Source organism: Phacochoerus africanus, chromosome 9 (genome assembly GCF_016906955.1).
Source record: "Phacochoerus africanus isolate WHEZ1 chromosome 9, ROS_Pafr_v1, whole genome shotgun sequence".
NCBI classification, from domain to species: Eukaryota; Metazoa; Chordata; class Mammalia; order Artiodactyla; family Suidae; genus Phacochoerus; species Phacochoerus africanus.
This window is the reverse complement of record NC_062552.1, coordinates 52,926,118-52,945,900: the sequence shown is the minus strand read 5'-3', so window position 1 is coordinate 52,945,900 and position 19,783 is coordinate 52,926,118. Positions and strand designations below refer to the sequence as shown.

General features: G+C 40.5%; 2 protein-coding genes across 6 annotated transcripts in view; one reads left to right on the top strand and one right to left on the bottom strand.

Moving 5' to 3' along the window:
• TM6SF1 (transmembrane 6 superfamily member 1) overlaps positions 1 to 16,389 on the top strand; it is a 28,451-nt gene extending 12,062 nt beyond the window's left edge. For 2 of the 4 annotated variants that reach the window (XM_047797649.1, XM_047797650.1), the window contains 7 exons: positions 1,262 to 1,365; positions 3,107 to 3,189; positions 4,375 to 4,496; positions 6,240 to 6,344; positions 8,188 to 8,280; positions 8,491 to 8,610; positions 16,171 to 16,389. In XM_047797649.1, coding sequence (XP_047653605.1) covers positions 1,262 to 1,365; positions 3,107 to 3,189; positions 4,375 to 4,496; positions 6,240 to 6,344; positions 8,188 to 8,280; positions 8,491 to 8,610; positions 16,171 to 16,362 — 819 coding nt within the window. In that variant the 3' untranslated portion in view covers positions 16,363 to 16,389. Of the gene's footprint in view, positions 1 to 1,261; positions 1,366 to 3,106; positions 3,190 to 4,374; positions 4,497 to 6,239; positions 6,345 to 8,187; positions 8,281 to 8,490; positions 8,611 to 16,170 lie in introns of those variants that run through there. The other 2 variants (XM_047797648.1, XM_047797651.1) reach the window with 2 other exon arrangements.
• Positions 14,181 to 19,783, bottom strand: part of HDGFL3 (HDGF like 3) — an 87,612-nt gene continuing 82,009 nt past the window's right edge. Inside the window, exon 6 of one of the 2 annotated variants that reach the window (XM_047797652.1) lies at positions 14,181 to 18,985. In XM_047797652.1, the coding sequence (XP_047653608.1) occupies positions 18,980 to 18,985 (6 nt within the window). In that variant the 3' untranslated portion in view covers positions 14,181 to 18,979. The remainder of the gene's footprint in view (positions 18,986 to 19,783) is intronic. The other variant, XM_047797653.1, reaches the window with a different exon arrangement.

Genomic DNA, 19,783 nt, shown 5'->3' with positions numbered 1-19,783 from the left:
CAGGTGGGGCTTGGTTGAGGGGAGAAACTGATGAGTCAGAGGGGATAAGGGGAGTTTGAAGGGCCCATCAAGCCACGAGGAGAGCCAGGTGCGTAGGTGCGACTGATTGAAACCATGAACTTGGATGGCGTTGCCCAATCAAAGCATGTCAGGGAGAAAAGATGTGGGCCAGGCTTGCGAACTGAAGTACGACTCACATTGTTTCCTCCTCCTCTGTGATTTTTCACTTGATTTGTGAGGCAAAATGACAGAGCAGTCTTTGCCCCAAGGGAGTGGAGAGCTTCTGAGAATCCCTTGCTTGTTTGATTGATGGGCTGGTTGTTCTGCACTGTTCCTTGTTGTAGAAGGGACGTAAGGCATCTTAGGGAGACATCCAAAACAAGGCAGGAGAGCACAAATGTGGGAGAAAGAAGAAAGGAAAGTGAGGGGGAGCCAGGATGACACGAAAAACCCAGGCAAGTTGGACAGTGATTTTCTACCATCCACCTGGAAATATAACCTGGAAAAGGGAAATGCAGCTCATCATATAATCTGTGTTGACAAAATTAAAAATTTCTCAGAAGTATAGATCTCTTGATGGTATGGTTTCTGCTAGGTATTAGCTGTGTGGCCTTAGGCAGGTCAGGTTGGACCTCTTAGAACCTCTGTTTCCTCATCTATAAAACGAAGTCAGTCGTGTCTGTCCCATAGTGTTGTCGGGAAAGTTGAGCGAGGGGTTGGGTGTAAAGCTCTGAGTAAGGTGCCTGCTAGTCTGTGCCTGTTGGGGGGCGGGACAGAGTGGGGTGGGGTGGAGAAAGGAGTGTCTTCTTCACACTCATTCCTGCAAGCCTCAGGGTCAGCGTGACCTTGAAGGTCAGCGGATGGCTCTGATCACATCAGGGTCTTCCCTGGCCACCTCTGACCAGAGCCAAACACCTTTGGTCCCAGATCTGACTTGGCCTCAGTGAGTGCACCGCACAGCCAGGATTGCCTGTTACATGATCTGTTGTGCATCACTGTACAACCTGTGTCAGCCTAGCAGAGGCGAGGCATTCTCTCATTCCACCGCCGGTGGCAGACCCGAGTTTTGGTGGCCCCAGAGTAGACTTATATTTTCATGTTCCTACCAATTTTGTAACTGTATGGGATTACGAATAGTTTCGTGGAGCAGACTAACACATGAGTTCTGCTGTTTTATTTTACTTGCAATACAGTTTTGGTGTCCTACCTTGAAATGTTTGAGTTGTGTTTAAAGTGGGCCTATTTTTAATGCTTTCTTTAGGGTGAACCATACCTGAACACTGCATATGGGCACATGATCTGCTACTGGGATGGCTCTGCTCATTATCTGATGTACCTGGTGATGGTGGCAGCCATAGCCTGGGAGTAAGTCAGTTTGCCTGGTGGGTGTGCCTTTGTCCCCTTAGCAACCGATAGGAGGGGATGTAAGGAGAATGGAGGTTTAGAGGCACATAGACAGGTGCACATGGACGTGCATACAGGCTCTATGGAGGCAAGGTGGACATGGCTTTATTCTCCTTGCATCACTGCCTTTCAAACATGTCCCTCTGGATTATGCCTCTGCCATGACGGGCAGCTCAGGCAGACCCCTTAACTTTCTGATTATGTGCTCTTAGAAGAACAGTCTTATAATTCAAAACTTCAATCTCCTTTCAATTCAAAGCTCTATTTCCCTCCAGTTCAGGCACAGCCCTGAGGCTTGATGACCCGCATTGAAGCTGGGGTGCATGGTCTGTCCCTTGAACCCCTCTCAGCGCTGCAGCTGTGTCTTCTGGGAGCATGTGTGCATGTCCATGGGGTTAAAGGAAGAGGGGTGGAGCCTTACACAATGATTGCTGTTTTCTGGGTATTGGTAGCCTCTATTATGATGATATGCTGGCTCTGTCTTGGCGGGGGTACATGTGTGGGTTCTTTGGAGACCCCCTAACACAGGCACCTCTGCACTACACTGAGCCCCAAAGTGAGGCATGCCCTCTCTGGCTGAGTCCGTGAGCCTCCTCTGTCCATGGTGGTACATCCACAGCTTTTTTCCACCAGGCCCCTGTAACCCAAAAAGCACATCTCCACACACAGTGGGATCCTCTAAAGAGGAAGACCTTCCTGGACCAAGCTTAGCTACCTCCACAGGCCTCCCCTTGGCTCCAAGTTAGAGAAAGTCATGCATTCCTGCCCCACACCAGGTTGAAATTCAGCTGTGCCCCTCCCCTGCCCCCAGTCATACACTCAAGGACAGTTCCAGCTAATGTCTGGACTTTTCTAGGCATCCGCCCATCTCTTCATGAATGTTCCCAAGCCCCAGGGGACACTTCAGGTATTGCTGCTGCAAGTGGGCCGGTGTTTCTGTAGTTCAGTTAGCATCCAGCTGGGGAGGAAGGTCCTGGTCTGTCCTCCTGCTGACAGTCCCAGTTCCCATGAATGGGCCTCTTGGGGTCTGATGCATTTGGGCTGGGGAAGCACACAGTGGGCAGGGCAGGGCCGGGCAGGAAGCACGCAGTGTTCTCCACCCCTTTCCCTTCCAAGAATCTCTTTGAACTTCTCCCAGCCCCTAGGAGGTGGGTTGTCAGGGTTACCAGTTGGAAGAACTTTCTGTCAGCCTTGCTTAGTAACGTTAGGGGCATATGTCTCACAGCTCCTTCAGGACATGGGCTGGGTGCCATCATTGATTCTATTTCTACTTGGGGCTTTGGCTCAAATTCTGTGACACCAGGGAAAGTCCACTGAACATCCTGCTACTCATACTTACAATTGTTTAGCATATGGATCCAATTTCCTTTCTTCTTTGAACTTTTTTTCCCTTTCATGCTGTGAGTTCATAAGTAATAGTGAAATGCAAGACGCCTTTGAGAGTGATGACCATGTGGTGGCTTAACAGAAGACCAGTGTAGCAAGCATAATTTCCTATTTAAAAGGACACAAAGAGGGTTCTATAGCATATCACATATGGAAAATCAATTTGATCACCAGGGTTCCTAGTCTTTATTACCCTTGATTCGGTACGTTTTGATTCATGTACTTGACCAGTTGGAACAAAGCTAACATGGTAGAACATCTTACATTAGTGGTATTCTAAGATGCGTGTGCTAAGTCAGGATTTTTTTCATTACAGGGAAAATTATAGAACCATTGGCCTATATTGGGTCGGATCTATTATTATGAGCATCGTTGTTTTTGTGCCGGGAAACATCGTGGGTAAGAAATGTTATCTTAAAATTCACTTTCCTTTTCTAAAACAATGGCAATATTGTTTTTAAATAGGGAAGGTGTTTTGGTTGTAATAGAAATAAAGTCCAAGCTTACCAAAAAGCTGTTTTGCAGAATTACTATCCCTTCCTTAACCTCACCTTTTTAAATTAATTTTTTTATTTTTATTTTTTGTCTTTTTATTTTTGTCCATCTGCAGAGGCTGCACCCTCTGCATATGGAAGTTCCCAGGCTAGGGGCTGAATCAGAGCTGCAGCTGCTGGTCTGCGCCACAGCCACAGCCACACTAAATCCGAGGTGCGTCTGTGACCCACACTGAAGCTCATGGCAATGCTGGATCCTTAACCCGCTAAGCGGGCCAGGGATGGAGCCCATGTCCTCATGGATACTAGTCAGTTTTGTTACTGCCGAGTCACAACAGGAACTCCAACCTCACCTTTTATTTATTATTTATTTTTGTCTTTTGTCTTTTCAGGGCTGCACCTGCAGCATATGGAGGTTCCCAGGCCAGGGGTCTAATTGGAGCTACAGCTGCCAGCCCACACCACAGCAATGGGGGACCTGAGCCGCCTCTGCGACCTACACCACAGCTCAGGGCAACACTGGATCCTTAACCCACTGAGCAAGGCCAGGGATTGAACCTGCTACCTCATGGTTCCTAGTCCGGTTCATTAACCACTGAGCCACGACGGGAACTCCCCACCTTTTAAGAAATGCTTTTGAGCAATTTTCACAAGCATACACTGAACACTTAGACTATCTAATATTCAGTGATTTATGACTCTTAGAAGGGTCTAGTGGGGTAAGTATTGTGTTTGTGGCTACATTCCATGTGCAAATATTTCTTACAACTCTTTGTATTATATGTAACTTGACACACTATGGGAACTTGATAAATGTACTTGAAAATTAATATTCTTGGAAGCTAATGTAAAAGAGTTATTTTTGCATTATATTAAGTCTATTTTTAAAGTACTGCAGATACGGAAGTCCTGTTAGTAAACACCTGTTAGTTTTAAATTGAACTATGTTTTTGGTCTCATTAAAAATATTATCTGGCCCATATAAAAATTTTAGATGCCTTGAGATGAAGCGGTATCCTAGATGTTACTTGTGTTTGGATATACTTTTGGTAAACTTTTGACTTTCTCTTTCTTTCTCTCTTTTAAATAGGGAAATATGGAACACGCATTTGCCCTGCCTTTTTCTTAAGCATACCATACACTTGTCTTCCTGTCTGGGCTGGTTTCAGAATCTATAATCACCCATCAGAAAATTATAATTATCCCCCAAAGGTGATTTTATTAAGTTGCATGTAACCTGTTCTCAAACTCACAGGGCTCGCTCACATCCACTGGCTCCTGTGCTGAACCAAGCCTCCAGGAATTGGAGCCTTGGGGCAGTCAATCAGTGTGACTGTGTTGACTTTGCAGCATTGGTTCACACTTTAGTTCTGGTGGCCAGAAGGGTCTGCTTCTGTGTGAATAGATCTGCTTTGATTGGCTAGGCCATACTTTTTGGAACTTCCCGTGCCAGAGGTGACACTGGCTCTTCCCTTCAGATTCTGCATTGGAGCGTGGAGTGTGAGGTTTGTCTGGGGCTGGTAATGGCCTGGAGTTTGAGCACATGGGCACCTCTTTCAGAGATATCTATACATTTCTGCCCCAACTGGAGGCTAGAGAGATACTGCTGTTCCAGGTAGCACATCCAGCCATAGGGTCTGATTACCAAGAGATCCAGGCTCCTGGAGACTGGCTACAGGACGTCTTCTGAGACACCTGCCTTCCATTCACAGCCAAGGCGGTCAAGGTGAAACAATTCTGGCTGGGCAGGTACTCTGTTAAGGTCTTCATTCCTAAGCTAGTGACATCTTTCTAAGTTTCTCTTCCTTTCATAGGTGTTAGATCCTGAAGCAAGATCCTTTAAGCAAAACCGATATGAAAATAGGAGTTACTAGAGACAAGCAGAACATGATTATTCATTTTACAAAAAGACTTACAATGCAGTTCATTAAAATACATTTTAATTTACAAATACTTCATTTGTAAACATTTAGACACATGCTGTGTAAACTCAGGTTGGCATACAGACAACTGGTAATCCCTTATATCCTTCTGAGGAATGAGGTGGTTGTTGAAAACTAAGGAAACAGTAACCATCGCCTTGGTCCTCGTTCCACTGATTGTGACGGCTTCATGTCAGTAGGTCTGTAGTGGTCATGTTGTAAGACCTGGTCATTGTGGGCTTTTCAGTGTTAAAACACCGTGGTGGCCAGAGAGAAATAACTATTGTCATCACAAGGAACATAAATTCAGAATTGCTCTGCAAAGCCAGTTGGCAGTGTTAACAACAAATTTGACAAATTTTACTCTTTAACCTAGTAATTCTACTTCTAGGGCCCTATCCTGAGAAAATCAAGCTGTCAAAGATTTAGGTACAAAGTTGCCCATCATATGAAGTATAGCAATGAAAATGCCTAAATGTTCAACAGTGGGAGCTAGAGCACTTCCGTACGATGTTAAGTTTTAGAAGATTTTTTAATAATGTGGGAAAGACATTATAATATAATGAGATAGATATCGAGAGCCAAAAGAACAAATGCAAAACTGTTTACACATCAAGTCCCAATTTGTGAAAAAGTCAATGTAGATTACATATCATACATATATATAGTAGAATGTATATGTGACTATATTATGACTGGAAATATAACAACTGTTAATAGGAGTATGATAGGCTAATGGTTTATTTTAAAGATGAGTGTATTTTACATTTCTAATCATAAAAATACTATTTCAAAAAAAAATATGGCCTCATGGAGCCAGAAGAGCCCTTTAAGATCACCTGGCCCAATCTCCTCCTTTTACAGATGAGGAACTGAGACTTAGGAGAAATTATTTTCCTAAAATTGCATGGCCAGTGGTTTTAAATCGTCCAAATTCCTGTATCACGCATCATCATAATCGCTACAGTTTGGTAGATCTCAGATTCTTCTTTAGCACCTTGGGCCTGCTCACTAGTTACCACCTCTATTTTAGGTCATTCAAGAAGTCCAAGCAAAGGACCTGCTGAGAAGACCATTTGACTTAATCTTGGTTGTGTGTCTCCTTCTGGCAACTGGATTTTGCCTGTTTAGAGGCTTGGTAAGCATAACAGATCAAAATAATATTTTAGAAGGACTTTGTATTTCTAATCAGACTTCCTAGTGTGCTAACAAAATTAGAGCCTAGAGGCCTGGACCTGTCTCCTGCCCCTCTCCTACCCTCATCCCAAACTTCTCCTCCCACAGAGGTAGTCCCTTCTGGTCTGCTTCATACCACCTCCTTCCAGTCCTTAGATCACACTCTACTCAGAATTAATCTTTATTTTAGGGCACCTGAAAAATTAGCCATTAGAGTCTCCTTCTGTTGGTTCCTTTGATATTTTTGGTTTAAATTTAAATATCTTTGGTAAGGGTGGTAACTCAGGACTCTCTTAGACTGTGGCACAGAACATGCATGTTCTCAGGAGTAGGGAGGTGGATTGAGGAAGGGGTACCAGAGTAAGGTGTTTCAGGTGTGAGACTCCTGGCCATTTACTAGCTGTGCAGCCTTGGGAAAAGCATTAATCTCTTTGGTCCTCAGTGCCTTCCTCTGTAAAATAACATACGTCCCTTATAGTATTGTTTGAAGATTAAATAGGACAAGGCACATCAGACACTTGCAGAAGGCCTCATACGTAGTAAGTGCTCAGTGATTGATTGCTCTTGTTTTTATTGCTCAGGGAACCTTCACATATCCCAGTTTCATGACTTATTCTCAGTAGCAATAAATCTGAGCAGCAGAATTACATGGTTAATTATATTTAGCTTTAGTGATTACTAACTGTTGTAAGGTTGCTGGCACGGTATAACAGTTGGGGGGCCAGAATGGCAAATGTGAACTGATGTAGTTGATTCATTGTTTTGGGGTCCTTGAGCTATAAGGGGCCTGTGTTGGCTAGCTGGGTCTGGGTGAGTTGTCTTAAGAGTTGTCTGTCTCTGTGGATTGTCGGAAACTTTCTGGAGCAGACAGACTCAGCTAATAGGTGGTGGCACAGAGAAGGGAAATAAAGGGGAAAGCAGAACTATAGGTTTTGTGCAGGCTAATGAGCACTGAAACCGTTCTTTGGGTAGTTTGCTGTAATTCCTAAAGTCAAAAGAACAAAAACAGCAACAGTAAAAATGAGCCCCAACTATATTCTTGCACAGCCGTCTCCATTCCCCTAGGCCCCAGAGAAAAACGTGTCCATTGGGCGAGTGGGGGCGAGTTTAGGTTGGGGCCCATTTTTGCCAACTCTGCCACCGACATGTGTTCATATATGTTATTTAGGTGGGACAACATTTATGGCTAAGGACATGAGGCATGGTGCCTGAGGGAGGTGACTCAGGGGGGACCCAGGAATGTGCCAGAAAAATTTTGTTGTGTGGCCTAGAGTCTAGTCTGCTGTGACTAAATGTGCTCTACTGTCTATCAAAGTGGACACAGGAGGTGGCTTCAGACAAGAGGCCCCCATTTTCAAATCCTTATACTTTATTGCCACAAAAGGCTGTCTATTCTGTGAGGCACTGGAGAGGGGATGCTGCAATTTTTGAATCTTGAAGAGCATGGTAAGATGAATTTGGTATGGAAATGAACTTTTCTTTCTACTTATTCCCAGGAAAAGTGAAACTGGTCATATAAAGCAAGCTGTGGTTAGCCAAACCTTGACATTTAAACTGAATACTTGAAAGGTACTCAGGAAGAGAGCATTCTTTTCCATATCCGGCTCCACTGTTAACCTCTGCTTGATCTCCTTAGGGTGAATCTGTAGAGTATTTATTTTCTTTCCCTTTTACTGATGAGTTTCTAAAATAGCTTTTGTAAAATAGAAAGCAGCTTGGGACTAAACCTGGCACATTTTAGCCTTATCAGCAAACATAAGAACCAGATGTGACTATCTTTATAACGAATTCATTTTTGTTCTTAGATTGCTTTGGATTGCCCAGCTGAGCTCTGCCGATTATATACACAGCTTCAAGAGCCCTACCTAAAGGATCCTGCTGCTTATCCTAAAATCCAGGTCAAGTACTTATGAAGCCTAAGATTTTTCTAAAATTCATTTCCTCTTTTTTAAAGAAGGGAAAAATGTGATACCATGTAGGAAATAGGAGTTAGCATTTTCTAAGGTGAAAAGGTTAACTGCTAAAAATGTTGATTTTTTTTGTGTGCTTTTCATCAGGCCAGGTTACCGGTTGATTTACTGATGATGTTACTTCTCTGTTCAATGCAGATGCTGGCCTATCTGTTCTATTCTGTCCCTTACTACGTGATTGCGCTTTATGGCTTAGTGGTGCCTGGGTGCTCCTGGATGCCTGACATCACACTGATACATGCTGGAGGTCTAGCTCAGGTACTAAGAATGTGCTGTTAAGGAGGTTTATTGGGGATTTGGCTGTCACTGTTGAGGACCCGAAAAATATCTCTGCTCTGGGTTTTTATGGAAGGAAATGGGTTTTTAGGTATGGTGTCCCTTTTGCTTTACAGTTCTTGAGAAGACATTTCTGCATTATTTAAATCCCCCAGTAAATATCTGTAGGTGTGCCATCCAAGTATATAGATGAAGAAACTGAGGCCCCGCAAGATTAAATGATTTGTTTAAGGCCACATACTCAGCAGGTAGCACTGCTGTTTTAGTGCTGGTTCCCAGTCTCTGAACACCATGGCTTCTAAAAGAGAATTGAGAACTGTTATTTTTAAGATAGCTATCTAAATTTCAGATTTCAGAAATATACTATATTGTGCTACACAGGACCAGGGAAGCTGGTTTTCAAAAGTTCCAGAGTCCCCTGATGGCTTAGCGGTTAAGGATACGGCATTGTCACTGCTGTCCCAGGCCCAGGAGCTTCTGCATGCTATGGGTGTGGCACCCCCCAAAGGAAAAAAAAGTATCTTCTCCTCCCCCCCCAAAAGGTTCTGCTCCTGGAAAACAGGCCTGTCATTCTATTTCCCCTTTCTGCTACTCAGCCAAGCCTCTGGCCTAGAGTAGGTGTTCAGTGAATGCTTATTTTATTGAACTGGAAGTGAAATTATCAAAGGAATTATTATAGAAAGCACATTTTTATAAAATAATAACCTATCAGAACCAATTGATCTATGAACAAGGAAGACAATTATTTATTTTTTCTTACTATAAATAAAAAAAACCCAGTAAAGATAAAATCATTATTTTTGTCTTCCTCTTTTTGAGCAGGCCTAAATAAGAATGAGGTTCATTCAGATACTCTAGCCATATATAGTTAATTCTACTAACTGTGTAATAAATATGATGGCAAAGACACACTAGAATTTACAGGGTTTAAAAACAGTTAACAGCATTTATGGGTTAATCCATGGGGCTCAATCTTTCCAGTCTGGGGTACGTCTTAATTACAGAATTATAATATCAGTATCAAACAAGCTGATGCAGTATACCCAGAAGTTATGGTTCCTGTTCTTTTCTTGAAGGACAGGAAGGAAGAGAACACATTTACTCTCTTTGCAGACCTCTGCATACTGTTACTCAGGCCATGGTTTGGGTCTCAATTTCCCTGTCTTTCAATACCAACTATAAGGTGATGACTTTCGGTTTTCTATCTTTAGCCCAAACTGTTCCCAGGCTCCTCTATTTAATTCCAAAGGCAGTCTTTTTCACTTGGATGTCTTACTAACATCTCAGATTTATGTCTAAAATAGGACTCCTGATTCTCTCCACCGATTCTCTCTACAACTTCTCTTCCATTTCCCCTATCTCTGTAAACAGCCCTTCCAGGCATCCAGTAGCTCAAGCCAAAAAATTCAAGTAATTCTTTACACTTCCCATTCTCTCTAATCTTCGAGTAGCCCATCACTAGGCTACTAACTAGGTCTGGTTAGTTCTCTCTCCAGGGTAGTTCTCAAATCTGCCGCTCTTTTGCAGCTCCACTGCCACTATACTAGTCCTAGCTCTTATTACCTTACTTCATGCAAGACAAGCCATGCTGAGTGTTTTACTTACCTATTTGTTTAAAGACAGGCTGTATGCTCTGCTGGAGTAGCAAATACTCAGTGGCTAAAAATTTAAGTTTTATTTCTTGCTTGTGCAAGGACCATGCAGGATATTTTCAAGAGTCAGGCCTGCACCGAACCAGCTGCAAGGGAGGCTGATGAATGTGGTCTTCCCGTGTGTCTCAGAAGAAACGGTAATGAACACAGGCATCATCTCTGCTAGTTTTTTTTTTTTTTTTTTTTTAAAGCTTCACTTAAAGATAAGCAGGTTGAGGCTCAGAGCAGTTATTATGTACCTGTGGTCACAAAGTTACTGGATAGCAGAACAGGGATATAAAATCCCATCTGACAGCAAAGGCCATATTCTCCATGTGTTATCCCTCTCCTCGTGCAAACAATTAATTGTGCTCCATAGTCCTACAGCAAAAAGTAACGTGCTGAACGTGGCATGGAATTAGAGGAACTTCTGGGGGTGGGAGCCAGTGACATCTGAGATCTGGGCTTTACAGGCTAAACAGACTTGAAAAGACTGAGAAAGGGTTTAGATGCTGGAGTGTGCAGCAGAGCAGAAGGTACAGAGTAAACCTTGGCTTTTGTTTTCTTGGCCTGGTTCCTCTGCCTTAGTCTTTGTCCTCTAGGACAGAGGGCCTCCCACTCGCCCCTCTTACCAGTCTTCTGGTTAGGTGGTTCAGGGTTCAACATCTACTCATTACCTGTGTGCTTTGTCTGCATAATTCAACTTTCTCTGCATGCCATGCCCTGCACCAGGCCCTGGGGCAGGAACGCTGAGTGTCATCAGCTAGGAGACTGGCAAGAGTGAGGCCAAGTGTTGGACCTGGTCAAGGCCCAGGAGACAACTGGAGAACGAGGCAGGGAGACCGAGGCCAAAGCCTAGTCATGTGCACAGGGTCAGGAGTCAGGAGGCGTGGGGACAAATAGGTACTTGAACCTATAAAACTAACCCTCACGTTGTAGCTGCTAGTGAAGCTAAGCCTGTAGACAAACACCTATGGCTAAACAGGAGGTTCAGGGAAAGGTGGTGTGGACAGAGAGCAATGGGCAGCAGCAGTGGCAGTGTTAGCCATACCCCTTGAATAAGTCTTTGGGTTTGTATGTCACTGCCCAATGTGACAAGATAGCTTGAGGTTATGGACTAGATCCTGTAAATGTGAGAAGGCTGTTTCTCCCAACCCAGCCTAAGAATGGTGTGATCTGAGAATTATACGTCTGATATTCCCATAGCTCTTGGCTGGGCTTTATTATCTACGTATTCTAGGTGTTTAGCCTAAAGCTGCAAATTATACTGCAACAAAACAGTGCAAATGATGTCGAATTCCAGTTGTGTAACTTGTTTTCCGCTTAGTGAATACTTGTTTATGAAATGGATTCTCATCTTGAGGATACCTGACACATTCATCACAGAAGCACTCTCCACAACCTTGACAAGCACCTCTAGCTTGCTAAAACTGCCATTCCTAATTTAGAAGCTTTATGTATTCATGATCCAACTAACTTTAATAAAATCTGCTTTTATTGGAAGATCTAGTGAACTCTCAAGAGCCTGTGACTTAGTAAGAAAAAAATCTTTGGAAAACTTCTAGATCAGTACAAGTCAGTGGGAAACCCAGTAGTTATTAAGTCCATGGTTTCAGACCATTTAGGAATCTGCCATATCTGCTGCCCTCAGAAATCAAAAGATCACTCAAAAAGTAGAATACAATACAATAAAGACAGGACACATTTTCTACCAAAGAGTTCCACTGGGGACTTGATTCATGACCCAAATGTCTTTTCATACAAAATTAAAGTTTCAAGTCTAATTTGAAAGGTACTACAGGCTGTTTAGCCCTCCTTATAACATTTTCTAATGGTTGAAGAATTTTTCTCTGCTAAGATATCACTGAAAATTAAACGATATAGTCAGTATGGTTAAGACTATGAGCTCTGGAGGCAGAATGGTTCAAATCTGTCTCTGATTAGTACTGTGACCTTGGTTACTTCACCTCTTTGATCTTCAGTTTCCTCTTTTGTAAAGTTAGGAATAGTAGTATCATTCTCATGCAGCTGTTTTAAGAATTACATGAAGTAACTGATGCGGAGTATAAAGCAGTGCCTGGCACGTAATAAGCTGGGGGCTTCTTTGTTGCTATTATCATTGTGGTTAGAAGACTCCCAAAAAGAGTTTAGAGGAGAAATGGCTTATGTTACTGAGAAGATACACTGATTTGTAGCCATGTATATTTTGAATGATCACCTAAAAGTCAGAGAAACTGGAAGCAGGCTCTGGAACAGATTCACAGTGGGTTTGGCAGGGAGCCTGCCATGCCATCCAGCTAACACCTCACAGCCCTGGAAGCAGGAGCAGTTCCACTTCCGTCAGCCATGGCCCTTCCCACTGGTGGCCTCACTCTCCCACTCCCCAGCTATGCCAGTGCCATGTCCTTTCTCACAAAAGGGTCTGGAGGCTTATCTGTGGATAATTTGGTGTAAAGAGTTGACTCCACTGGGAGGCAAATTTTGTAAGTTTTTTCCTTTATGGAAACCTTGAAGAAATATTTGAAAGCAAAGGTTTAGGAAGAACATGGGTAACTGGGATACTACAAATCTCACTTTAATGTTTTGCTTCTGATGTAGTTCATCACTAAATATATTTAGCATTAAAACTAGAGTTTGGGTTTAATGTCTTTACATGCTTACTATCCTTTGGGGGAGACAGTCTTGAAATTGTCAAAAGGTCAGCAAGGGAATCTAAAACCAGATGGCCCAGGTTTTCAGCCTAACAGAGTGCCAGCTCCCGAAGGGTTATTTCAGCTGGGTTTTTGATTCTGTCTGTATAAGCTGCCCCTGTGTTTGGCGCTACCCTAAGTACTTCACAAAGATCACCTTACTGAGCCTGTATAACAATCCTATGAGATGGACTCCACTCTTAATCTTTTACAGGTGAGGAGGCCAAAAAAGTTACATACCTAATACAGGGTCATATTGCTGGTTTTCAGTGGAGCCAGGATTTGATACTGCCAATCTGGTTCCAGATTCAGTGTTCTTAATCACAAGACTCTGGTGCCCAGAAAACCCTAAGAAACAGTAATACGGTTCTGGATTAACTACAGTCCCATATAGTAGCCTTGCTATTGTCCTAATGTTCATATGAATTTTGCCTGTAATATTTATGTGGACACACAAAACTCTTTTAATTCTACTTTCTGGAGCCAGGATTATGATTTTTAGTCCTTCTTTTTAGGCTGTTTCCATAAGAAAACAGAGCTATTAAAATGTAACCTTTTTCTTTGCCTTTTTGGCCTCATTTTTCATCCTAATCATCCATTCTTAAGAAAATCAAAGTAAATCTCTTAATTAAATTTATTTAAAGTGAAAAACAATTTAGGAAGAAAATTATTAGGGGCCCAACCATAACTTATTACTGAATTCTGGTGAAACTTCCGGGATCCGTAACTTGCACCTATAATCCTGGCCCCGTGTCACTTCAGCAGCACCGAGTCCACTGAGCCACCGGATCCCAGGATAGAGCTCAGGTGGCACTCTCTGGGTCTGTCATAAGGTCTCCTCTGCTGGTGGCAACCCCACCTAGGAGACACAGTGCAGCCCCTTATCAGCTCTGTGCTTGGGAAGGGAATCTTCAAGTGAGACCGAGGCTTCCCTGAAGCTTCAGTACCTTGGTAACTGGACACCAGATGCCTCAGAAGCTATGGTCGGGTTGCTCACTCAGCTAGAGGTGTGGCCACTACGAATATACCCATTAGAGCTTTGAGCAGTACTGGAAACTGCAGAAAGCTGGCCTCAGGCTTTCCCCTCTCAATTACCTACCTCTTTTGATCAGAAATGCAATCATCTTTGCCCCTTGTTAAATAATTCTGAAGCAAAAGGCCTACTAACATAGGTATAAAAATATAGAAATGCTTTGTAGAAGCTTTTTGAATTTTGACAGTCACAAGACCATTACTGTTGAACGTTTATTGAGCTCTAACAATGCGATATGTGTCACACAAAACATTAGACACAGTACCTGCCCAGTGGGCTTACAATCTAAAATATAAGGACATGATCATTTTTAAAATGTTGCCATGAGTTTGCCGTTTCTGAAAATGAGGTATTAACTGCACTGGTTAGTGCAGGAAAAGAGCCTACGAAATCAGACTTTTAAAGCAGATTCCCTATGTAAGCAAGCATGACTGCTCACATTATTCTCTTAAACTATGGTTGCATTTCCCCAAACTTGGTGATTTTTGAGATGTGGTACAAGTGTCTATAGAGACACCAAATGCACATTTCTGAAAATCAGGGTTCAAATCTGGCCTCTAGTCCAGAAGAAAAAGTTTGATTACTTATTCAGAAAAATACTGTTATTCAAAATAGACCATAGGAAAAAACAGTGTTGGGGGCCAAGTTCCTGTTCAGTGTTCCTAGAATGTCCCTAAGAACAGCTCCCCAGGGCAGCCTCTCTCAAAAGCCCTTTACTCTCAAGGTCTTTTGTCTTCATAGCCCAGAGATGAAATGCTTAACATTTGCTGGGTTCAGTTTGGGCATCTGCCCTAGGGGAGGTGTGTTTGAGGGTAGAGCCCTTTCAGCGCCTCACGGATCACAGCGCAGACGATTTCCTGCGTTGGCATTGGTCCTTGGCAACACACCATGCTAATTTAATTTCTGTCTCCAGAGAGCAGCAAAACTACCAGACATCCCCAGAAAGTATCAGTAATTTGTAAAAATGTAACTTGCTAAAATGTCTTTCACTCATACAATCCATACACATACTGCTTATGAAAACGTGTCCTTTTCTTACCACAGTAAAGTCAAATGCTAAGTAACACTTATCTGTTAACCACTTAGCAAGATAAACTGATTTCATATGTAAGGAAATGTAAGATAACTTCTATGTATTTAAAAGCAAGTTATTTAGTTTTTCATTCTTGTTACTTCTGTGCCTTTTTTAGATTATAGGATCTTTCTGTCTCTTCACTTTGATCCTGATGAACTAATAAGTCACCACATACTACATTTAGATTCCCAGTCCTTTATTCATGTATATCTTGAATTTCAGTAAGATATGAAATGCAGACTCCAGGGTTGCATTTTGTAATAATACAAGGATCCTGAGGAAATACTTTCACAAAAGCCTTTTCTAATACAGTTTTCCCCTGTGCTTATGAAAAGCAGCAAAAAAAGACCAACTGCCACATTCTGAATGTATGTTCTGAACAAGTATCTAAGTACAAATGGGAAGCTCTTGCCTTTCTGTTTGGGAAACTCAGATTATGCTGACAAGCCGTACTTCTAAATAAATAATAATTTGATTTAAAAAGGTTGCCTGCATGTACATTTGCCATTTTATACAAAGCAACCAATTCCTACCCCTGCCTTATCTTATATAAAACAAACCTTAGCATTTTTTAAGTTGCATAAAACACAAATACATGAATAAATAAACAAACAAAATGCATAATAAAGGGCTTTGGGTTCTTGCTCCAAGGAGTAGGCAAAGGACTGATAAAGAAGCTGAGGTCCTTAGTGCTTCTCTTTAAATAGTCAGGATAAAAATATTTTATCTGTCTAAACTCTGTATTTGCTTCATTTTTATTGAAATACATTTTGTGAACCACAAACTGAAGCCCTATAATAGAATATATCCAGAAAGCAAATCCGAAAAAAAAAATCCCCAGATTTTATTCATATTTTTCTGTTAAATTAAGCCACTAATGTTTGGTAAGGGGGACTTTAAAAATCAGCTAGCCTGATAAAGACATGGTGAGTTTCCTTTATTTGAATGGTTATGTCACTAAGTTCAATAAAATATTGAAGACTGTGGATTGTTTTAAAGTATTGGTTTTGAGGGCACAGGGACATGGTCTGAATGAGTCATTCAGAACTCACCGTGCATCCGACTGAACACAAAATTCATGCTTACCCCTTTTTTTTTTTTTAAATGCAACAGGCTCAGTTTTCTCACATCGGTGCTTCTCTTCATGCTAGAACTGCTTATGTCTACAGAGTCCCCGAAGAAGCGAAAATCCTTTTTTTAGCATTAAATATAGCATATGGAGTTCTTCCTCAGCTCCTGGCCTATCGCTGTATCTACAAACCAGAGTTCTTCATAAAAACAAAGGCAGATGAAAAAGTTGAATAAAAACATTATTTTATGGTCTTCTCTAGATTACTGACTTTTGTTATTCTGGTCCTGATATTTGGTCCCATTCCACTCTCTTCCTATACAGGAACCTTTAAGGATACATAAATTCTTGCTCTGCCCTGTATGTGTGAGCTATCATAGGTATGATGCAGGTAAATTTTCTTTACTTGAAGGAAACTGAAGTTGTTTAGAAAGTCTATTTAAAGAAATATATTCAGTTATTTGTGAATAAACTTGACCATCTATCTCAATATTCTGTTTGCACATATTAAATATACGAGTGAAAAATTACAATTTAGCTCCTGCAATAGTGAGCATGAAAAGGAAACTATTCAAAAGTGAATATGGTCTACGTATATTAAAAATTTCAAAATAGCAAATACATACTGGAGAAATATTTTTGCATAAAGATATATATGCTTCATTATCAACCTCAATATAAAAGACAAATCATCAGAATATTTTAAAATGTTGTTTGAAAAATGTTTTCCCAAAGAAAGTATACTATTTACTGTTGTTTCAAAAATTGCTTTTACTAAAATTTTTTTGTGAGTCTAAAGAGCTAAGGTGGGATCTATAACTTTATCATTACCCTTAATGAATAGTCCTTTTATTGGTGACTGGAAATATTTCTACTGTATTTGTGTATATTTTTAATAAATTATTTTTGGCCTTTTATGAAGACAAATCTTATTAAATTTGAAACATTTTGTATATTTTTTTCAGAAAAAGTTCTGTAGTCTTTAAGCTTTTTATTTTAAAAATCTATCAGTTATATGTTCCAATTCAAAATGTCATCTACATTCTCCTTATGTTTTAATGTGAGCAATGAAGAGGACGTTTGATGAATTAATTAAATTTCATTAATTTTAATTTAAAATATTCAAAATTAAAAAGTACCTCTTAAGGAAAAAGAACCAGACTAGCATTCTTGCTATCTTTTAATGAACTTTTCATATTTGGAAGTGTGAGTATAATAGAGAAAAATTAATATCTGATAAATGAGAGAAACAAACCAAAAATATAGCTGCCTCCTCAGTGCCCTAGAGTGGTAAGTGGCCTGGTGCTCTCATACCCTCAGCTGCCATCATCACCATCACCACCGCCACCATCATTTATGGCCCTCGGCTTTTAGAGTTACTCACATTTTTTCTTCATGTTATTTACTAGCTCTTCACCCAAAATAAGAACACTCAAAGAAAATGGGGTCCAAATCAATGTATGGATAATGTCAAGTGTGTGAATTTAGGGTCCACTGAGCTGGTAAGTATATTAGATGTGTAAGCAATCACACAGCCAATTCTTCTTCCTCCCCCCTGTGTTTACAAAAAACCTAAAATCCACAGTGTTTAAAAAAAAAAAAAAAGGAAAGAAAAAAGAAAACCCTCACCTGCATTTGAGTCTACTGTCAATTTGCTGTTAACAATCTTTGCTTTAATATATGAATTACATTAATACCTCACATTACATATATGAAGCCAAATTACACTATCTTAATTGTTTACAACCTCAAATCTTACTCCCAGTACACATTCCAATAAATTTATTCTGTAAAAACAATACATTTTTTTGTTTTTGATTTTTTTTTTTACAGTAAACTTTTCAACTACAAACCTTGAATATGCGAAAGATGTTCCAAGGACAAGCATAACAGGATTGATAAAACTCAAATTGACTAAATGTGTTTTCACAATATAAGCTGGCATAAAAATAAATAAAATTCTCTATTATCACAATTGCAACAGTAATGTACACATAATAATGGTTTGTGGATGAGTATATTCTAATTATAGTTCCAAAAGAAAACAACAGTTCGTTTTAAAAGTCTATATTTAAAAGTCAATGCTTTGTCTTATTTCCCATAGGGCTACTGCTGATTCCAGCATTGAAATGTAAAGTATCCAGCTTAAGTGATTAGCTCAAATTGTATTGGCATTGGGAAAAAATAAATCATTGCCTTTATTTTGGAGTAACACAAGAAGACTCACTAACTTCACATATAGAAACTGAGTTTGTGTACATAACAACATGAGTTTTGAGAAGTATAAGCTGTCAACTAGCTATTTCTAATACGGAATAGATATTTTACAATATGATTAAACTTTACACATGGCCTCAAAACTGAAGGACAATTTTAAGTTCATCTTCAATATGCCAACATTATGCATCTAGGAACTGGTTCCTGGGTTCTGTCACAGAGAGGAAATCCCTTAAGCATTATGTTGAGTGGTCATTTTTTAAAATGCTAATTTATATTTAACTGAGTATTTGATGATGGTGAAGTAAAGGCAGAAGAGTGATGAACATAACTGCCTTGATAAAGGATCCTAGACATGTATGAGCTTGTGCAAAAATCTTGATAATCCTTAGTGGTTAAGGGCAACTTCATGCAACCAAATAACATGAAATTAAATCAATAACCTTAAAAAAGGCTAAAATGTCTTTTTCTCCCCCAAACACAACAGAGAGGAATGTGAATAATGTACATACAAACTGGGGTTCTGTCAATGACAACAAGGACTATGTGTTGGTTCATATCAAATCCAAGAATATTAGACAACCAAACGTATAATCTTCTTGTGGTTTTCTTAATATGCAGCATTCATTATGGTAGTTAGGTCTGTAAAAAAAAGGAAAGAATACAAGCCTTTAGATGATTTCTGATAATAATAAAAGCTACCCATACCTATATAGTATATAGCTGGATTTTCTGAGATTCTCATCTGCACTGCAGCATTGATAATACTCAGCAAGAACAGCCTCTGAGGCTTTGCTTTATATCTCTCAGTGCAAAAACTAGAGGAACCACTAAGGCATTTTTAGTGTTCCATTTTAAAAAGTGGGGGGGAACCTCAATAAACTTTGTCTATTGTCTGCTAGGGGACAGAGGGCAGCAGTGTGTTGCTGGGATGTGTAACTGGGATAAAGTCAATGGAAAAATTGAGACAATTCATCTTTCTGAGAACTCTGGTGTCAGAAAGAAAGATAAATTGTTTAAAATTTTCAAAATATTTGCAGGAGTTCCCCAAGTGGTGCAGTGGGATCAGCAGTATCTCTGGAGCACTGGGACAAAGGTTTAATCCCCAGCACGACACAGTGGGTTAAAGGGATTGGGCATTGCCACAGCTGCAGCGTAGGTCGCAACAGTGTTTGGGGGAGAAATACCTGATCCCTGGCCCAGGAACTCCATATGCTGTGGGGCAGCCAAAAAAGAAAAAAGTATCTATAGAGTGTATAAATCATTCTGTGTAATATTTACAACTTAATTACTTGTGACATACAGCTCAAAGAAATACAAGAGTTAATAAATCAAGATGTTCAAAAGGAAAAGAAGTCTAGATTTCTTTTAAAATTTAGACTGCATCCATGTGACAAAGATAAAATATTCCTATTTCCTAAAAGAATTATGTTTCAATTT